General features: G+C 38.0%; 1 protein-coding gene across 10 annotated transcripts in view; it reads left to right on the top strand.

Annotated features, from left to right (window-relative positions):
* LMO7 (LIM domain 7) overlaps nt 1-21,591 on the top strand; it is a 94,151-nt gene that overhangs the window by 57,068 nt on the left and 15,492 nt on the right. For 6 of the 10 annotated variants that reach the window (XM_068418443.1, XM_068418383.1, XM_068418375.1 and 3 more), the window contains 12 exons: nt 612-729; nt 1,894-2,036; nt 3,332-3,773; nt 4,532-4,852; nt 7,786-7,900; nt 13,518-13,679; nt 15,065-15,246; nt 15,922-15,982; nt 17,250-17,291; nt 19,225-19,250; nt 19,556-19,660; nt 21,449-21,541. In XM_068418443.1, coding sequence (XP_068274544.1) covers nt 612-729; nt 1,894-2,036; nt 3,332-3,773; nt 4,532-4,852; nt 7,786-7,900; nt 13,518-13,679; nt 15,065-15,246; nt 15,922-15,982; nt 17,250-17,291; nt 19,225-19,250; nt 19,556-19,660; nt 21,449-21,541 — 1,810 coding nt within the window. The remainder of the gene's footprint in view (nt 1-611; nt 730-1,893; nt 2,037-3,331; nt 3,774-4,531; nt 4,853-7,785; nt 7,901-13,517; nt 13,680-15,064; nt 15,247-15,921; nt 15,983-17,249; nt 17,292-19,224; nt 19,251-19,555; nt 19,661-21,448; nt 21,542-21,591) is intronic. The other 4 variants (XM_068418416.1, XM_068418454.1, XM_068418423.1 and 1 more) reach the window with 3 other exon arrangements.

Here is a 21,591-nt window from a genome sequence, read left to right as displayed (position 1 = left end):
TGGCTGTGTTAGCCATCCCAACGTGGATGGAAAGCATCAGGGAGGCTTGGGGAGGACTAACGTAGGCTGGTGGGGCCCATGACATGCATGAACTGAGCATTTAGCAGTGAATGACTTATCTTTTAGAATCATGCATCAATAACTGACTTGATTTTATGATTAGCCTAAGGCAGGAAAGAAGGGGAGGTGGTTCTGGGGTAGTTACTGGAGAGAAGAAGTGAAAGAATGGGAATTTGAACTCAAGGAGTGGGGGCGACACCTTTTAGGTCAAAGAAAGGAGCAAGGTCAACAAAGAGAGTAACAAGTTTAAACAGGAATAGCAGTCGGGTATGAGGAGCTCAGTGTGAATGGTCAGCATTGGAACTGCTACAGAGCTGCTTTATTCCCTTAACCTGATTTTATTTGCTCAAATATGCAACTACTGACTTGAGTGCTGGCACTAGAGCACGTCCTAGCCTTGCTCGTTCAGCTGCCCGTGTGTTTCCTGCTCTATTTGAAATAACACTCCAGAGCGCTCAGTTGTACTAATATAAATCTCTCTGTGTGGAAGGTTTTGCTTGCACAAATGATGGCTAAGGTGTGATAAAGCAGAGTACTCTTTTCCTTTCTAGGAGTAAGTCGTTGAATGATGTCAGTGCAGAGGAGCTGCAGTCCTTGCGCAAAATCCGTTACGAAGAGCTGCAAAGGATAAAAGAACAGTTACAAGAACAAGATCTAAAGTGGCAAGAAGTAAATACTCCTTTTCACCCCTCCTCACGTGTCCTGCTGAAGGGCTGGGTGCTGCCTAGCTTCAGTGCCCCTAGAAAACAGGCTTTGGCATGTGCACAGCAATTTATGGGGTTATGTTATAAAACGATCCGTCTCGTGACCACTAGTGGTTTTGGGGATGTCTGTTTAATGCAGAACTGCATTTATTTTAATTGTCATCATAAATGTCTGATTAATGCTTCAGGGTAAGACTTGTATGTATTGTAATAAAGCCTTCAAGCTTGATTTCTGTGGACGTAAAGAGAAGTTAGAGAACACTTTCATGTGTTATCTGAAATTTGTGAATACTTCTTTTGTGAAATGATTGGAATGTCTGAATATTTGATCCTTTGGGAGAAGGGAGGAAAACAATATTTCCTGGTGCGAATTCTTGAGGCTTCTATCCCCCAATAATTCTGTTTTAAATCCAGATTGTAAACTGATGTGGTAGCTTTGCACAGCATCATAAGGTTATCTGAAGACCTTTGTTATTAAAATCTGTGCTTGGCAATGATTACCAACTATAAGCTGAAATTAAGAACAGAGCACTGAGGAAGCAGTTCATAGTTGTTTGTTTAATGCATCTCAGTTCTAATATTCAGTACATCTCTTAACCCAGCTCTGGTATTTCATGGAGAATATTGCCAGTTCCCTTTGTGGCTTTACAGAAATGAAGAAAATATAAAAGTATATGTTTTCAATTTGGAATGTAAGGCGTGTTTATTCTCAAGCTGATGTATCAGTCTAACATACTAGTGATTTGGAAAGAAATAATATCCTGAACTCCAAAGCCTACAGTAAAGAAATACAGATGGCATTTGCATTAGTTTTCAACTATGTTTCGTTGGGTGAAGTATTCCAGAATAAAATTGATAATGGCAAGGGGGAAAAAAAAAGGACAAAACTCATACTTTTCCACTCATAGTGCAGTAATTAAAATTGTTAACTTTAACAGGCAGTGAGATTGTAACCCTGACTGAAATATGAGAACCCCTTTATCATTCAGGGGGAAGGTGCATGAAAATGTGGCCTCGATGCAGACATGCATGCAGAATCAGGGCAGTAGGTAGCATGTGATCGGAAGCCTTTGTAGATTTACAAGGTCTTGAGAAAATCTGATTGTATCCGTTCATGTTGTTCTTGTAGGATCTAGCAAAATGGAAGAATCGTAGAAAGAGCTTCACTTCTGAATTGCAAAAGAAAAAGGAAGAGAGGGAAGAAATAGAAAGGAGAGCCTCTGAGGTTTCTGAAAGGAGTACCAAGTCACTGAAAGAAATGCAGCAGGAGAGGTAATGACCCTGATGGAAGTATTATGTTGAAGAACTTAAATCTGAGCGGTTTTGTTCCCTTGAATTCTTGAGCAGCTTTTACTGGCAAGTTGCAATTGATTCTGCAGAGATCTCAACAATTTTAGTTGCAAATTATAGCGTAGAAATCTAGGCAATTGAAGGGCAGAATATGGTCCGTTAATGCATTGTTTTCACAGAATGCTAAATGGTTTTGCTCTATAAATGATGTTTTACTCTGCTATCCATAAATAAATGTATTGAGAAGTCAGTATTTGCATCCACTTTAAAGAGGTTAAAACAACGGAATGTTGAACTGGGTAATTGCCTTTTTTATTTTTGGATCAGCTTAACTATTTCCTCTAACATTGGATTTGCTATTCTTTTAGCCACTGTGGATAAATACAGGCGGAATTTTAATGTGTATCACAGAACTGTAAACTCTTTATTTCCTCTGTATCCCCAGTTGTTCCTCTGGGTATTTACAGAACAAAATTCTCTCTGAAGAGTAAAAAGTATAAACTGAGTAGCATGATACCATTTCTGCTGGTGACAGTCTTTTTTTGTCTTCTTTTTTTTTTTGGCTGAGATGAAGGGAATATGCATAAGACATGTATTCGTAAAATAAATTTAAATAAGTCTTAAAACAAAATGTTTTGAGTTTCTATATTTTTTGACTTATTTGTGAAGACAAAAATTAGTCTGTTGAATAAAAATGTGGAAGCTAATTGTATTGAAAGTCCAGTATTGTCAGAATCTTAAAAATGATGTAGTAAAGACTATCTCTGTGGTGGTAGTTCCTTTATGACAAAGGAATGAATAGTAGAAAAAAAACATAATCTGAACTTCAGGATACCATCTTATTTTGTTAACTAAAGTTTAGTATAGCATCTTCATAGAGAGGAGACCTCAGCAGAGCTGTACAGTTCAGGCAATGTTATGGGACTACCGTCTTTGCATTCTTTCATTAATGAAATCTGAATTTCTGAGGATATGTAACTTTAATAGCTATATAATTTTCTTGGCAGAGAGATTTCTGTCATGGAAGCAACCTGATAATGTGACAGTAGTATGCCTGAGTGTTGTGGCATTGTTGAAATGAGGAGGAGGAGGAAGAAGGTAGATTTAAAAATACATTAAAATACTAATATTTTTTAATTATGCCATTCATTTTCATTTACTGGAGTTATGTTTCTCAGTTTATGCTCTGCGTTGAACATTCAGGAGTTGAACGACTTAGGGCCCAACTGTTTGTCAGGTCACTTTGTGTGGTATTTTAACAAGCTTTATCCGTATAGGGAGGACAGAGACCAAGACTCCTACAGGCAGCAAAAATATGAACGCAGATGGACATATTCAGTGAACGACGATGTGTTTAGTGAAGAAAAAGCACCTTCCACACAGTCAGCAGCAAAAGATTACCTTTTGGAAGAAGATACCTCCTACAGTGCTAAGGACAGCAAAAGTGCGTATGCCACACAACTGTGCAAGGAGAACCCGCCGGAGACCTCAGCCGCTCGTGAAGCTCCTGCTTCGCCAAAGAGCCTGGCAGAGGAGCAGAGCTCAGTTCTTTTGTCTACCCGTTACTCAGTGAATGCTCAAACTGGGTCAGCTCAGGTTTCAGCTTCTCTCCCGAGAAGTTACCAGAAAACTGATACCTCTAGGTTAACATCTGTGGTTACACCAAGACCTTTTGGTGTCCACTCGAGAGGAATCTCGTCACTTCCACGGTCGTTCACGGTAAAATTCCACTTTGTTCCTGTAGTCTGTAAATGCTGGGGTCTTGGATAATGGGAGGAACAGTAGAGTTTTAACATTTGTTGTTTTTAAAAATATCTTCTGCTGTTTGAAGGCTGTGTTAACGGAGCAGGCAATTCTGTGGTGGCTTTAGATGTTTACTTGTGTTTCCGTACTTAAAGGCACTCGTAGAAATAAGGCGGATAAATATATTTGCTGGAATAATTTTTTTATTATTTGTGGCAAGTCTTCTTAACTGTTCCTTTGTCAGATGCAATTATCTGAAGCTAAGTTAACATAATTAAGTGCTACAGACACATTTTCAGGTGATATAAATTTCCTCTGCTCTGCTGACTTTGATGAAATGGAAATTTTAATCTAGCCTAAAATTTGCCTGCTCAGTAAAGCACTGAAACACAGAAACTGATTCCACTCCCACACTTTCTGGTTACTATGTAGATTTTTGTAGCTTTCTCCTAAATCCTTATTTGTCTCAATTTAAAAAAAAATTGTAAGAATGCAAATCATTCTAAATAGATGATTTTAACAAGTTTATCTTAAAAAGTCCAGACTATTTATTCTGCAAGCACTTCAAGGGGAGAAAATAATCTTAATTTTCTTTAAAGTGGGTAATTAGTAATTGGTACAGTAACCAGAATTTGCATGAAAGGGAGAGGTTTTCTGTTAAATGCTTAGACTGCTGAAAGATTAGGGTTTTTTTATTAAAGCACATATTTACCAAACTGTCATTTTTGTCCTAGATGGATGATACCCAGAAATACAACGGAGAAGTAGAGAAAGCTAAAAGAACTCAAACTTTGTTCACTAGCAGTTCGTTTTCACACCCAGACTCTGCACATCCTCTCTCCGCTAGTGCATTCAGAAGCAGAGGTGAGGAGGAGGAAAAAGAAGGTGTTCAGTCAGCATCTCCTCCTAGTTTGATATTACCTGTAAAATCACAAGTCCAAGATCCTGGAAGCAGTATTCTTAAAACAGAGTATTGCTATACTCCTGATTCTCTTTCACTTGCATCTTCTGCAGAAAATGTGAGTCTGACAGAGCCTGAGGATTCAAAATCCCTGGTAAGTTTGGAAATAATGTGATTACTTAGTGTAACTGAATGCTACAGCAGAGTAAAAAAAATAAAATAAAATTACATCTAATGCAAGTATTTTTGGTAGCAAGAAAGCAGCTCAGGGAACTGCTATTTCATTTGATTTAATTCAGGGGAAAGAGAATATTTGGAAAGAAAATAGTTGGTTCTTTTGCTGCAATTTTTCCCTATCCTTTGTCCTGTGCTTAATTTTCTTTCTCATTCCAATTCAAAATAGTTATTCTAAATATTCAGTTTGATGCTTGCAAAGTTTTTGTTATTCTCCAATTTAACACATTGTATGCACAATCAGGTATGTCAGTTAGATGAATGATCCAAGCTGCTGTAGCATTCATTTGCACTTTCATACTGGTGGTGGAAAATAAAGATCAACTTTTCCGAGGCCAGCTTTAAACATTAGGATCGTACTATCCTTTTTTTCCATTTGTTGTGGCTTGAGCTCCCCCTTTTTTAAAAATAGATTAATTTCAAGTAAATAACTAATTAATGTTCATATTAATGAATTTTAAAGCAAATTGCCATCTCCTTATGTACGTGCTTATCCAGGAGTTGGATCTTCCAGTGTTTTTTTTGGAATATGTATCATCAAGTGCTGTTTCCTCCAACTGATCGCATGTTTCACATGTGAAAAATGACCAGCAATAGCTTTAATTGTCAATACTTTTCTGTAATATCTGATGATGTGGTTCATACTCTTTGACAGATTAGAGATTAATTCTTTGCATTCCTGATGCTGCTGTATAAGTTAATTGTGCCAGTTGCTTGGGTGAGGATCATAAAACCTTGGATGCTGATTTATGAAATCACTTCTCAGATCAGTTTTTATAAACTTAGTCACTTTGAACTATTCTTCTTAATCACTTGTGGAAAAGGAACACATTTCAATTTAGTACTCCTGATACCCCTCGTCCATTGCAATGAAATTATCATAAATTTTTGAAAGTGTGAAAGAGAATAATGATAATTTTTTTTTTCTATATTGTAGCAACAACAGGCAGAGGAATTGCTGTTCTAATCAGTGAAAACAGATTAGATATGGGTTCTTTCTATCACTTTGTGAGCCAAATGAGAACAAAATGTAGTAGGTCCATTTTTTTTTTTCCTGTCATTAGTCACAAGATTATAAATTGTCCTTCCTGCAAATTAGTGATGTGGCTTTTTTTAATAAAATAAAAAAAAAAATTTAAAGGCATGTGTTGTGCCTCAAACAAGCTATAACTTAAGGAATGCAAGTTCCATTTGGCAGGTTTGTAAATCATTGCCAGAGTTGAGAGATTTATATAGTTCACTAGCCATCAGGGCAAAAACACCAGGTTTGTGGAGTGCTAAGTGTTTTGGAGACGGCCTGTCCAAATGATGAAGTTCAGTGTACAAAGTCCCATTACTCCTCTGACAAGAGGCAGGTTTGAAGAAGAGCTGGGTTGGGATGGTGGAAATAAAACTAACAGCAACAGTAATTTCCGGGAACACGCGCAAATTCAAAAGCTTTATATGTGCTCTAGTGCAGTGTGCTAACCTGTCTGTTAGTAGATTAACTTTTAATGTACTGTTACCTAAGAGCTTGAGTTGAATAGAAAAAAGTCTGTTTCTGTATGGGAGCATTTGCAAGCCAGTAGCTGTGTTTTGAAGAAAGGACTTACTTTCTACACTGGGATGTTACTGGGAGTGTTTTGCTGGGCAAGTTCGTGTAATATGAGGTGAAACCTCAGGATATTGCCTTACAATGTTGTCTTCTGCATCCAGTGCTCGGATACTGCTAAAGCCTACTCTGGCTGTATCCTGCCAGGAGACTGGCTAACTGCATCTGCTTGTGCAGTGCTCCCCGCAGCTGCCTCTTGCATCCTACCAACATAGGAGCTTTGGGGAACTGGCTTAGAAACCTATACTTCTAAATATTTTAAGTTAGGGAAAATGAGTCACACCCTTCAGGAAAGCTGGTTTGCTAGGCAACTAAAATATAGGTATACATTTAGTACACGTGTGGAGGTCTCCTCCATGCACACGTTGCTGGAATATATCTATTTGGCAGAAAAAGACTAAAATACTTTTTTTTCCTTTTGTAGCAATGTCAGTTCCATGATAATGAAGTGAATAACATGCAAATAGCATGCATTTGAGTATTTTAATTGTTTTTTAATGACTTCACATTAAAATGTTAATGTATGCAACACATGTTCATAATACATTGTGGGATTGAAAGCAGGTGTTCCAAAATGTTTTCCCAATCAAATATTTCTGTAGTTTAAAATGGTAGTGTTGGGTTTTCATTCTGGTTTTGAATGCATCCTGAAAGTCCATGGGAATGGAAGAACTGGATTCTAGCTAATTCTGGGATTAGTTTTATTATCTAAGGCCTTCATTACAAAATCCATAGCAAGCTAGTAGTATTTCACACACAATTAAAATGATGATTGTTCACCCAAGTAAACCTAGTTGCAGCATTGAGCCTAAAGGAACTGATGATGCCTGCTGTAGGATGTGCAAGAAAAAAATAAGTTGAATTACTGTTATCTGACTGTTTCACATCCCTGTTTGATGCTCTTTCAGGAGGCAGTATGCTCTACAAATTCATAATACTATCCATGAAGACCCATTTAAGGTTTTAGTTTTTTCAAATTTCTACATTTTGTTGCATCATGTTAGGAAACATTTAAAATAAGAGAAATGCACAGTTAAATATATGTATAGAGAAAATAGAAGTGTAAACTGAAAACATACCTGTTGGAATAAAAACCAAATTAGTTACTTAACTGACTTGAATGCTGTTTCCTTTGTCTATGATGCTAATAATAGATGATTAAAGTGCACATTGTGAGCAGCCTCACTTATTTAGAGGATAAACTTTCCCTCATTTAGATTCCTGTGATACCAGATACTGGAGTGTCATGTTTTATTTTTCAGGAACAGTACAGTGAATTGAGAATCAGTATAAACCAGAGACCTGGCCACAGTCGCAGCTTTGGGTTTACAACAAATTGGAGTTCTTCAGGGGCCTTCGTACAGACAGTTGAAGGAGGTAAATGTGTATTAACAGTACAAATTTTTGTTCTTACATTTGGTTTGCAGAGGCTTCTAAATTAAGGCATTTGCTGTTAAGAATGTTGCGAATATTTAAAAAAAATCAGGTAGAGAATTGAAAAATCAATATTTAGTTTGCTAATGCATTTCTGTGAATCCTCATCTCTTGAAACTGGTTGAATTCAGAAGTGCTAAATAGCATTTTTCTAGTCAAGGACATTTCTATAACCACTGAAAACGCATCAACATGATTACTCAAACATTCACCAAGACCCTTACAGAACAGTAGTAAGGGGCACAGACAGATTTTTAATACCCAGATTTTTCCTTTCGGCTAAGTTTAAAAGACTTCACTTCGTATGGTTTGTAAACACATGCAGAGGAAACTTAGTTAGGAGTTAGTATTTTTATTTCAATTTTACCTTTTAGTCATGTTGAATTTTGGAGACAGTTAATATTTTTAAGCAATTGCAACTTGTAAATTGATTTCCAGTGGAGGGGTTTTCAGATATGTTCATATTGAGGAATAGCAAACATTTTTATCTTGAAAAGAAATATACATAGAGTTTATTTCTAAGCTTTAGTAGTCTTTGCAGAGAACAAGCTCAGTTTTCTTAATTAAAAAAAACACACCAAAACACAACAAAAAAACAGGCAAATCACATGTAATGCTTGTTTTCTGAACAGTGATCTTTCCTATTGCTGGTAACACTTGAAGAATATTTAATTGTGCCCTTTCTTCCAGCTAACACAAGATCATCCTGAGAAAGGAGAAACAACTGGAAACATCTGATTTAGTTAGTCCTTCATTATGCTTTCCAGAGAGGAAAAAATACCATTTAACAGCACTTACTGAGCAGCTGATATTTCCACCCACCATATTTCAAAGTCAATTTGTAGACCTCTCTTCACTGTAGCTGGGTACTTCTCATAATTAGATTGTAACTGTTAATATTCGCTTTGCATGAAGAATAACTTTACATTTGCTTTCTCTGCTCCTAGGCTTCGGGTTTAATTTTGTTACTTGGAAGCAGAGGACTGTCTTTTTGCACTGCCATCTCTAAATGAGAAACCTTGAGGGTATGAATGTTCCTGCTGGTCATTCATAAACATCCATGTGGGCTCTGTCCCCAGCTCTGTAGGCGGGGAGGAGAAGATGAAGGCCTCATGGCTGTTAGTTATTCTTTATTACCATTCTCACAAGGAAGGGCGCAAAGTATACAGATTGAATGGAGAATGGACTACATCTTGGTATTCTCATTTATAGCCTGTGTTTAACGTATTTTTTTTCAACAACTGGCTTGTATTGTGTGCTCATTCAATAGCTGTAGCTTCCTTTAAAGGAATGAAGGGTGGAAGAGGTGGATGGCCCGTTGAACGAGTAAGATGTGTTTTCAGCTAGGCACTTCTGAATGTTGCGTTTCCTGTTTTTAAGGATAAGTGATAGGATAATTCAGGTCAGAAGGGACCTTGGAGGAATATCTAGAGCAAACCCCTGCTCGAAAAAGTGTCAAGACTGAATTCAGACCAGGTTGCCTAGGGCCTTACCCAGTTGTGTTTGAAACCCTTCAAGGATGGAAACTGCACCTCTCTGGGCAATGCATGATTATCATCTCAGAGAAAATTTTCCCTATATATCCAGTGAGACTTTCTCAGTTTATAACCACTGTGCTGTATTATCCTGCCATGAATTTCAGTAAAGAGCAGGGGTGACCTTCTCAGTGACCTCCTTGTATGTATTGGGGTTACAGGGACTGCTGTTAGGTCCCTTCACAGCCTCTCCTCCAGGCTGAGCAAGCCTGTGTGCCTCAGCCTCTCCTCATGGGGAAGTTCTCCCCAACCATCCCAGTGGCCTCCCATGAAACTTGCCACAGTTTATTGATGTCTCTCTTATAGTAGGACACCAAAACTGGCCACAGTATTGTTGATGTGGCATAAAAAGTACTGAGTGAATGAGATAGTCACTTCTGTCAATCTGCTGGTCATGCTGGTGTTCATATAGCCCCACCACTGCCAGGGTCCCCCTAGCCCTGCTCTCCAGCCCATCAGCCCCCAACCCTGTACCATCACTGGTGTTAGTCCATCCCAGGAGTGGAGCTCTGCATTTGTACTTGTTGAATGTCAGGTTCCTGCTCTGAAGGGCAGCCCTACTCTCCAGCGTATCAGCCACCCTCTCCCTTTTGGCGTGGTTTGCAAACTTGATGAGGGTGTGTTTCACCACCTCCTCCTGGTTACTGATGAACATATTAAAGAGGACAGGTCCCAGGATATATTCCTGGAGAACTCCACTTGTAACCAGCCTCCAGGCTGAGTATGGACCAGTAACCACTACCCATTGAGCCTGGCAGCCCAGCCAGATTTTCACCCATCTGGTCTTTCTGCCCTGTAGATGATACCATCCCAACTTGATATCAGGATACTGTGGAAGATCACATCAAATGCCTTATTAAAGACAAGGTGGATGTCATCTACCACTCTTCCCTCATCCATGGATCTAGTAGTTTCATCATTGAGGACAACCACGTTGATCAAGCATGATTTAAGCTTGACAAATCTGTACCAACTGTTCCTAGTCACCTTTTTCTCTTTTGTGAGCCCAGGAGTAGCTTCCAGGAAGACTTCTCTGATTGTCTTGACATACTTGTCATCCTAACTAGCTATATGATTTTCTTTAGGTGATAAACCTGCATTTGTCTTTTTATTACTTATAAATGACTCTGTATTCTGCATATGCTTTTTCTTCAAAAACTTGTTAAGAAAACTACTTGGCAAGCAAAATTAACTTCTTATAATTGTTCTCAAAAAATTTAAGAGTTAAACTTGTAATGTGTTTTGGTGAGGCCCATTTACTACATATAAAAGAAGATAGTGTTCATTTTTTACAGGAATTTTCAACCTTTACGCTAAAAATTAGGTAAACAGAAGCCTTAAAGTCATTAAATCTAGACATTGTTCTGCCAGCTTCCTCACTGCCATGTAATCTTTATTGTTTCAGTCCTTTCCCTTTCACCCACCCTGTTTGCAATCATTTTTTTGAGATAGTGTTGATGTAGGAGTGCACATGTCTGCCATCAAACACTTGCAGGCATGTAGGACAAAGTAAATTTGACCCACTTCCTTCAAGACTTAATTTTTTTGTATGACTCTGAGCTAGTGTTTATCTGTTGTAATAACAACAGATGGGGATAGGTTAGAGATAACTAAATACACATGGAAAATGAGTGAATTTGATTGGTTTTCTTTTCATTGTGAGGTAGTAAGAAAGAAAAATCTTTTACCTTCAGGGAAATTTATGAAAAACAGCAATACTTGTTTTATGTAATGTAAACTAAATCTTCTATTTAGAGAGGATATATAGGTATAAAGAAATTATCAGTAAATACTAGAGTCTTAGAGTAACTGGACAATCAGCACCACACAACTTTTGGCACCTGAATCACCAGCTAGTCTCTGTAGGCTTCTCTGGAGGGAATCAGAGGAAAAGCCCAATATAGGTTTGCACTCTTGAGAATCCCTTTTATTCACAAACTGTAAAGGCAGTAGCGGAAGAGCAGCTGGCAAAGTTACGTGCCAAAAATTGAGCAGTGTAAGTTGTCCTGACTGTGTTAGGTCTACACGTACAATCCAGAGACTGCTGCTATTCATTCAAGTCTATGTGGTCTGGATGTGTTTTTCTGTTGATATTATAGGAGGAACTACGCAATCTTAAATTTTCTTTCTTTCCTAAAACCTGAATTGGTAACCTACTTTTTCCCTCACATGCTTACCGTAACTGAACTGAGGTACTGTTCTTGCCTCTGAATTGGGTCTCATTCCAATCAAATAATCTGAGTAAAATGAACACCACCTTTTTTTGGTTCCTAGGGCTCGTTCTGTCACAGCACAAACCAGGGAAATTGTCAGTTCTGATGTCTTTCCTTGAGCCTAAAGCATTCCCTGTACCATGAGCATAAAATGCAGCATACATGTAGTCAAACTATATGGTACTTAGATTTTTAAAGACACAATTACAAATGTTATATGATATTGTTGAAAATAGTAACTTCAGTGGTAGTATCTTCAATAGTATCCTTAATAGTACCTTCCATTAATAGATTTGAAAATCCATTATTTCTTTAACCTCTTCCTTGCTCTAAGGAGATGCACGTTTTTTCCAGTTTAACTGTCACCATGTTTTCTTCCTCCAAATGAAAACCCTACGTTTTCTTCTATAATATTGCTTAAAAGTAATTGGTGTGTGTTGAAAATTTTACTGATAACTGCTAATGGAGTCTTTAGTCCATGCTTTAAGAAGAATGCAGAAAAATAGAATATGGAGCTATGCTCTTCTAACATGGTAGTTAGTGCTGTTGTTTTTTAGTGAACTATGATGGATCACTGTTTGGTACTACAGTATTAGGAAACATGACATTTCTTCATTCCTTAACTTCCTGGGGTGCCAGGAATATTAAAAGCTATTTGAATCCTTAGTGGATGATCCAGACTTCTAGCAGCATTTTACTAGTGAGTCAGAAGAAGATCAGGATGAAGCATACAGTGTCTTAAATTCTTGTGTCATGCTTGTCCACGTTTGTTTCTGTTAATATAATACAGCACTGTTCTTGGTATATTTTAAACAAGATGTCTGCATTTCACTACTTACTTTGGAAAACACTTCCATTGTGAATTCAAATTTGTTTTATTTTAATTAATGTGAGAGTTTGTTGTGCAATCTTTAACTACGTTTTCACTTAGCTTTTCTATTTTCTGTTCTGCTAAGGGAGTAATTGTTAATGGAAGAACTATTCAGATGTAATTCATAAAATCTTACTTAGGGAAGTCTGGGTTTCTTAGCTCATCCATTTTCTGAATTAAATGGAAAAAAGTTTGTTAACTGGTCCTGTATGTTCTCTGTCCTTAGGCTAGTGAGATCACCTTCCAATCACAGAATCACACAGAATCACAGGATGTTAGGGATTGGAATGTTTAGTAGTGAATGAAAAAGAGTATAAAGTGCAACCTGTCTTGCAAAATATCAGTAGAATTCAAAGTCCAAGCTGCACTAAAATTTGCTCTTAATTGAAAAAAATAAATAGAATCCAGAGAATTCTAATGAGACAGCACCCAGCAATATCTTGGGACCAATTACCAGTCAATTCAGAGCTAACAAACTATTTTAGTAAAGCAATAAAGCAGCATGTTCTTGTCAGTAGAGCCCAGAAAAAGTAAATAAGAATATGAGGAAGCCAGCTTCTACTGGAGTTAACAAAGTGGAGGCTACAGACAATGTGGTCCTGCCTCTCTCTCGCTATCCTGGGTTATAAATGTGAGTTAGTGAAGGCAGGGGTGGGCCCAGAGGCTGTTTATTAAATGAGCTAGCCTGAAAATGAGTGCTTGCAAGTCCAAAAGACTAATGTCCTTTGTCATTTTCATAAGTTTCAAATTGAAACACTACTTAGATATTAACTGACTTTAATGACCTTGTATTCACAGTGCAGTAGATTTTTCAAAGATTTTCTGAATATCCACCAGTAAGCATTTCTTTGGGGGGAAAAAAAAATTAATTCAGTCACAACTGGGGTAAAACAATATTTGCGAATGGAGACATAATTTTATTTTTCTTCTGTTTTCTGCAGGTAGCCCTGCAGCACTTTGTCAGCTGCATGTAGATGATGAGATCGTTGCTATCAACGGCACAAAGGTTTCACATATGGACTATAGTCAGTGGGAAGAAGCCATCAGCAGAGCACTAGAAACTGGAAACCTGGTCATGGATGTCAGACGATATGGAAAGAATGGTGAGTTGTTTCATCAGGCAGATACAGTGTGCTCTGTAAGGCAAATAAGCGTTGTCTCTGCTGTACCTGACAGCTGAGAGTCCTTATTACCCTTACAGTAGTAATATGCATCTAAGCTAAGTAGTTTGCTAGCATGTCTGTTGCATTTTAACACAACTTGGCTTTTTTTAAGTACTTGTGCATTAGAAGTGTCTTGACAACAAGTCTACAAAGTGTTGAACTACTGACCTCTCTCTTGTGCTCTGGCCTTTTTCTGAGAGGATGCACAGGTAAAGTGTGCAACCACCACACAAGGGAATATTACATTTTCTTTCCTGCTATACCACAAAAACAGAGGTGCTGATCTCTAGAGGATAGTAATTTTTAGAGCCTCTCTCCCTCAGTCAGCAGCTCCCTTTCTTCAGGGAAGGAGGATCTTGTGTTCCTTTCTTCAGGGAGTGTTTCAGGTGGCGTATGAGCTTGTGGGTGATGTAGCACCTCTATGCTATGATTTTGTCCATTGACCCAAGTATTGTGATGCTGTAATCTCTCCAGAACAGTACCACCCATTCTGGCTAGCGAGGGTTTCCATCCTGGCTCAAGGCCTTGTAGCATCTCTAAACTTACCATGGGTTAAATCAGGATAGACTTTCAAAGTCCCAAAATAATTTTTCTAGAGTTGAAAGTGTGACCAATGACTCCTTTCACAGATATAAATACAAAACATTCTTTTAGTGGAAAGCTAGGTAGAATAAGTTACCAGCACGTGGGGAAAAAATAGTGGGGTGAGGAAGAGACAAGAAACAAATCACAACTTCTGCAGGGCCTAGCACAAATAAAGAGTGAGATTAGTAGAGAAGAACTGAAGAACTCATTGAATAAATTTTAGGTAGTGGGAGGGGAGAAATGGAGTCTGAGAGAAGATTATCGTTTGTCTTTGCCTCATCAGTTTTGGTAGTCTAGTTTAGACTGCCTTTTTTTTTCCCCCCCCTCTGTGCTTCCTGGTGAGCACAGACATGAAAATGACACTTCCCTGGATAGCGTATGAGTCAAATTGTACCTTGTGTGAGTAAAGTTGGAAGAATTTTCTCAATCCTTACTAATGCTAATTAAATAGTTTCCAATGAATACTAATTGCTCTCTAATGTTGAGCTGCTGTAGTCTGTATTAGCAAAACATCTGGTAATCTTTTACCTGGCTTGTGACTAACACTTGCATTTTTGGGGAAGGCGGTCTGCTCATAAAAGCCCTTTTTCCGGTCTTCACAAATTCCACCTGATTTGTGTGTCTACCTCTTCTGTTATGTGGGTTTTTTTGTGTTATTTTAATGTGTTTTCACTAACTTTTGTTCTGTTCTTTGACATTACTGTCTACATTAATTTCTTGATGCTCCACATACCAAAAAGATTGGGGCAAAGACCAGCCTTCCCTGCCACATATAAGGCATAAAATCCTCAATCTCACCAGTATGGCTACCAACATTATAGGTACATCTGAAAATAAATGGATTGATGCAACTTCTGGAGAACACGTTTCAAATGTTTCCGTATCAACAAAAAGAGATTTCTCCAGCAGCCTTCAAAGTTCTGTGAGTTATGTTTTTGAAGGGTCGTGGGATTTGGGGGGAGGAAGAAAGAAAAAATGTAATGCCTTGATAGGGGGAGGATGAAGAAAAGACCTTGGAAATCTTATTTTTACTTGTATTGCTTAAGTAACATATAGGATACTGCAAATATGGAGATGTAGCTATGTACGTATTAAGGTAAATAAGATGTTTTAAAGACTTGCTACTGTCCATTCATGAGTGGGCACTGCTAAGTGATAAGTATTAAAATATGTGCAGACTATGCTTTAACTAAAATATATAGAGTGTTTATTCTTTAGAAAATACTTTTACCTCCATTATTAGCATAAATGAAAGTTGCAGCCCCAAAGAACAAGCGTATATGTGCTTTCAAATTACTTGCAAATAACACCCTGCCTACCAAGGAGTTGAAATAGGAAGATGTTCCTTCTGGTATTTTCTTGCAAACTAATGGTTTTTATTTCAGCCAGCAAGTCACAGACGGTTATTGATCCCCCTCAAATGCCTGCAGTCGTTTTATCATATAATACACTCAGGAAGTTTTAGATATTTTGTATCTTTCTGTGGAAAGTGTTCTGAAGTGTTTCATGATATATAGTTCCTGTCAGGGGAGATGTGTAATTGGATAAGGTTCCACAAATCTAATGAACCTAAGCCTTTTATTTTTTATTTTTTCAGGATACAGAAACAAAATTGATAAATGGAATGCAAGGAGATCTTGGCTCTAATGAACAAAGAGGTAAACCACTGTTGCTTTTCATCTGCTAATTGTGTGGGTTTGCAACAAGCGCAGACACTAAACCTGTAATCACCACAAGCTTTATACAGTGGGTGAAGCGAGACCTTAATGAACCGAAAACCAGACAGGTATCACAGAGATCTAGTTGCATCCAAACTGGGTGTAGTTTGCTTCCACAACGTGCTAGGCAGTTGGAAAACTGACAACAAAGCAGTGACAAACCCCCACCCCCCCCATCTCTGTATTAGTGGTTGTAAATTTGCTGTGTGGTAGGGGTGAAAGAGAGGGAGAAGGCACACAATTTATTATAATTGCTACTGCATTGTGTGGAGACTGAGTCAGTATGAGTATTGATTTATTTCACTGCCCAGGAATAGTGTAAAGAGTATTCAACTTTTTTTTTTCCCCCTCCTATTTCAGTTGTGAGGTTTTGGCAGTAGTGGTTGTTTTACTATTATTATTCTACTTTTATTCCTGAAGAATGATGTTGATGATTCTGGTATGAATAATAATTACTTACAATGCTATGAACAGTTATAGCCTTACTTGATGACAGTGAGAGAAACCAGGTATGTATACTTCCTAATGCAATAATAATCCTTAAATGGGAACTTTGTATTTCTTTTTATCTTGAACGCACGTGGCAATTTATAAAAGAGTTCCCCCAAGAGATCAGTTGCATTCTGGAGATGCCTTTCTGATGACCTTAAATGGTGATTAGGCTCCTCAACCCAGTTTGGCATCTCAGTCGAGGAGGCTTAAATTGGACAGGGAGAATCTGAGTCCAAGTTTGACACTTGTACTGTTGTTATAGTTGGACATTGTTAGTGGTAAATACTAATCAGTGTATGATGTAACCTACTAAAAACTGTATTTGTTATTATGAAAGATTAAATTTCTTTTGTGTTTCAGGGGCTTTTTATTTTTCTGAAGTGGTATTGCTGTAGATTGGAGGTCTAACAAATGTTTCTTATCCAGTGGTGACAGTCATTTAAAAAAAAAAAAAAAAAAAAAGCACCTCATTGGCTTGTTTGTATTCTTTGTATTTTTCAAATAGCATCTGAACCTATTTCTTTGAAAAACTTAAAAAGGCGGTCACAATTTTTTGAACAAGGTAAACCAAAGAGCTAACATTTCATGTACTTCCATGAAATTGTTCCTGCTGCACACTCTTCCTAACAAGTCTGGTGCTGGGTACTATACCTCTTCAGCATTGTTTGTTGCAGTTATGACAAAGCAACATAATTAATTTCCCTTCTTTCCCCAGGGTCATCAGGTTATTCTTACAATTCATGGGTCTACCTTTGTGGTAATGGGTCTTTGTGTGTTCTCTTATATCTATAGCTGTTTAAATCTCTTCTGTGTTGTTCATACTTTTTTTTCACTGGGTAGGAGTAAGAAGGATAGCACTCTCTGTTCAGGTTTGCTACTACCTACAAAACAAGAATAATGTTGAATATTCCAGCAGAGGTTTAGTGCGGATCTCAGAGCTGTTGATAAAATACTTAACTCTGGATTCAAGTTTATCTTGAGTTGCAGCTCTGTGCTTTCATCTAAATTGGTGCAAAATGGCAGCTGCTGGCTTTCCACTGTGTGGTGATGTCACAAGATCCCAAGAAGACCAATATAAATTTTGAATTGAATATACTAGCTTTTAAAGGCAAAAAAACAAGGCGCTCAATTTTGGTTTTGTAGGTTGCTTTTTGGTGTTTTGCATGTCACAACTCACATACTTCCACTAATGTTGTATGTCTAATGCTGTCTTCAGACTATGTATGCCTTGCTGTTTCGCTGTAGCCTGAAAGAGTGAAATTCTGGCCCACTGGAAGTCCAGTGTGAATATTGGCAATGATTTTAGTGGAGCCAGGACTTTGCCTTCAGTGGTGATGGCTTCCGTTTTTTCCAGAAGTGATATGTGAAGTGCCACAGCATAAATCTGTGTTTGTGGTTCTGTTTGCTTTTAAATACTTCTGCTGCATTGTTTCTGCAATATGGTGGTATGTTGTTGTTCGTTGGTTTTTGGGTTTTTTTGGTGGTTTTTTTTTTTTTTAAAGACCAGCTATGAAGTTTGGTTTTTATTTTAATTAATTTTATAGCAATATTTGAAGTATTTCACTTGTGCTTGAGAGGGAGGAGAAGGGTATATTTCTATAGTGTACACTCAGTACAGTTTTGCTAATTTTAAAGTTTTGACACTTTAGCATTACAATGATGAGAGAGATTCTTCTTCCTAAACCTGTACAGGCCAGCATAAGCTTACAAGGGTGAAAGAAAAGGGGAGCAAAGATAGGTGCTGCCTGCGCCTCCCTTTAGCATCTCCTTGTGCAATTGCAGGAGATCAAGTCTGTTTGTCCTGTTGTCACTGTGGCTGTTGCAATCTGATTACAAAGACAAAATTGTGCATATATAGATTGGACAGTAGTCTGTGGCACATTAGATGTCCTAAATTTGGCCTTTTCTCCACTTCATGTGGTCATACTTCAGAAAACTGTTAGGACATCTGGCTTTTTTCATTTTTTTTAACTGAGATTTGGACAGCTAAGTATCAAGTACACTAGCAACGAACAAAAATCGAGATAATGCTTGGGAAAGGATTATACTTAAACTTGTGCTTCTCCACATTTTCTAAACTTTTAATTTATTAGCATAACGTATGTCTCTCTTTAATAATCATCCTGGCACAAGCTAAGACCAAGCATGATAGCCTCAAATAGCGTAAGGTTTGTGGTGAACGGTGATAAGCTTGCCAAATTCAGATGTGCTTTTTGGGAGCAGGTAAAGAGTATAGTTGTAAAGGAAAAATACATTATTTTGTGTTAGGGAGGTTGCCTGTGGATGTATATTGCTCTTAATTCATGTCAAGGGCAGTGGGTGAGTAGCTGCTCTACCCTGGAGCAGCATTCTGAGTATTGGTCATGCTAAACAGTTGGGTTTCAGAATAATAATAGGAAGGCTGTAGCAAAGAACCTCTGTATTGCCACAGTGGGAGATGTACCGCTGATTCAAGCAATTGCTGATGGCACTTGTGAGCATGTAAAGCTTTTAAGCAGTTGCGCACATTAGTTGAAAGCACCTAATGAATTCTGACCTAAAGTAAGTTCAGTAGGGCAAAATGCAAGCATGGCTTACTAAGGAAGCAAAAATTATTCTGAAGCTCGGACTTTCCACATTTACACAAGTCTTGCAGTACTGAGTGTGTGTGCTTCTAATGGTTTCTGGTTTTTGTCTCCCACATCTCACAGGAGGCCCAGAGCCTGCAATGCCTGATGTAAGTACTATTTACAAACTCCTAATTACTTGTATAATCCTGGTCTTTTCAAGAAGCCCACTGCTTTCTATTGCTTTTTATACTGCTTTAAAATTGTGATCAAATCCGAGAGTACTGACTAAGATTTTCTAATGTGTAATGGAATGGTTGCTTTCTGTTCCTTTAAAGAAAAGGCTAATTTAGGTTCTTGTCACTATAAAGCTGTAGCGTTTTTAATGGCTTCTATTTCTCTCTTTAAAAAAAAAAATGTAGAGTGTTGATTATATGGAAGAAGATAATATTATTTCATTTCTGTGCTATATTAGCTCCCAGTCCCATCCATTAGTGCTCCTAGTCGTCGGGTTTGGGATCAAGAGGAAGAACGAAAACGACAGGAAAAATGGCAAAAGGAGCAGGACCGTTTGTTGCAGGTATAATTAATCTTCATGATCACAGGCTGGCAATCCCTTGGGTGCAGCAACTGTTAGGGAAGAAAAATAACATGTGACTCCTGTAACTCTTCTTACTGATGGCCTAAGAGGACTTTCAGATGCATTTGCTGGGCTGCACAGTTACAACACTATAGCAATTATTCAGCAAAAAGAGGACAATGCATTAGTGAGCTTCGTGAAATCAAACCCAGACTGAGTTTTCGCTACAGCCAGAAGTGCTCAATCATCACAAGGCTGGTATGCTCTTACTGGCAACAGAATTTAAAGGATAAGCAAAGACCTAAGGGGCAGTAGTCTTCACTTTTGAATGAGTTTTATTTTTTCCCCTTAAGAAAATTGTCTCTAGAATGAGTTTTACCTTCAATTAGCGATAGTCTTACATTCAGAGATTAAGAGAAGGCAGCCAGTGCCATGGTTAGATGCCTGCTAGCATCCTGTCATTTAGCAATCAGCTAATCAGTTGGAACCAACCTGGTTTCCAGAACCTCTGTGAGTCAGGAAGCTGAACCTACTAATGCAAAACCACCTTGATAACCAGTTGCTAGAGATGGAGGGTTGCAGGGGGAAGGGGCAATGTTTGCCATCTTAGGATAGCACAAAAAACAAGCACACATCTCTGCAACGATGTCAGCTCAATGAAGCATAAGCCCATTCAGCCACATTGAACAAGACACATCTCTGCAAGTTAAATTAAAGTTAGTTATCTAGAGTCTGTTGGATAGGAGAGGCATCTGTGGACATCATTTACTATGCACAAGCCCTCTTAATAGATTTGGTGCATTCAACAGAAAACTGTGATGTCAGAGTACAGCTTAGTGACTTTTTGGATGTTTTATCTTTTGTCATGCCTTCTAGCTTACAGACTCTGCAAGGCAAGAGCTGTGCCTTCCTGAATATATTTGTGGTTTGTGTTATGGTTTGGGTGCTCCATTTGATGCCTGAAGAAATGGCTTTGAAGAATGTAAACTTTGTCTCCCCTCTCTTGAGAACAATCTCAGCCCTCTGCCATCAGTTTTCTTTTCTTTGCTTCTCCTTTTTTAGTCCTGAAGTAGTAAATTTGGCCAGAGTAATAATGTTATTTCCCTTCCCTGTGATCCCAGTAATTCATTTTCAAATAACAGAGAAAGGAAACGAAGTCTTTCTTTGCCTGTGTCCAACGTCTGAGAAGGAATACTTTTGACATCATTAAATATGACAAAACCACCAAAACATACATTGCATACCTTGAGTAATGCCTTAAGACGTTACATTGATTTCATACCAAATTCAGTCATAAGACAAATTTGGAGACCCAGAAATTGTTTTTTGTTTAGATAACATTCCAAAAGTCCAAGAGTTCTTGCTCAAACCAAGTTACTGCCTCATATTTCACTTACTGATCACGTTATATTTACCGTATTAATATGCCCAATTCCAAGTTAAATATAATCACTCCATCTTTAAAGAAATACCTTAGATAGCTGATCTTTGTTCAGATGGGAACTAAACTGTAAGACGGGGAATGTAACAGATGTGAGATCAGTTGTTATGACACTTAGCGTGTAATAAGCCTGGATTCTCAGAAATCAATTGCAGAACTCCTTTTGATTGTGTTTGAGCCAAGATTTCATTCACTCGTGGCAGACCTAATGTCCTAGTGGAGATCAAGCATGTTTTTTACCACCCTGGTCTGTTACAAAACACATTAAATAACAGTAGTACATTTTAATGCAAATAAAACATACCATGTTTCTTATTTGTGCGTTTAACTTCAATCTAACCTAACAGGAGAAGTACAAAAGGGAGCAAGAAAAACTGAGGGAAGAATGGCTACGAGCTAAGCAAGAAGCAGAAAAAGAGAGCTCCAAGTATTTTGATGAGGTAAGCTATCAATATGGCTTCACCTTTGACTGGTTTCATGGTGGCTTCTT

The sequence above is a fragment of the Nyctibius grandis genome, chromosome 2 (assembly GCF_013368605.1).
Source record: "Nyctibius grandis isolate bNycGra1 chromosome 2, bNycGra1.pri, whole genome shotgun sequence".
NCBI classification, from domain to species: domain Eukaryota; kingdom Metazoa; phylum Chordata; class Aves; order Nyctibiiformes; family Nyctibiidae; genus Nyctibius; species Nyctibius grandis.
Note: the sequence above shows the minus strand (reverse complement) of the source record. Positions and strands in the feature narration are given on the sequence as shown.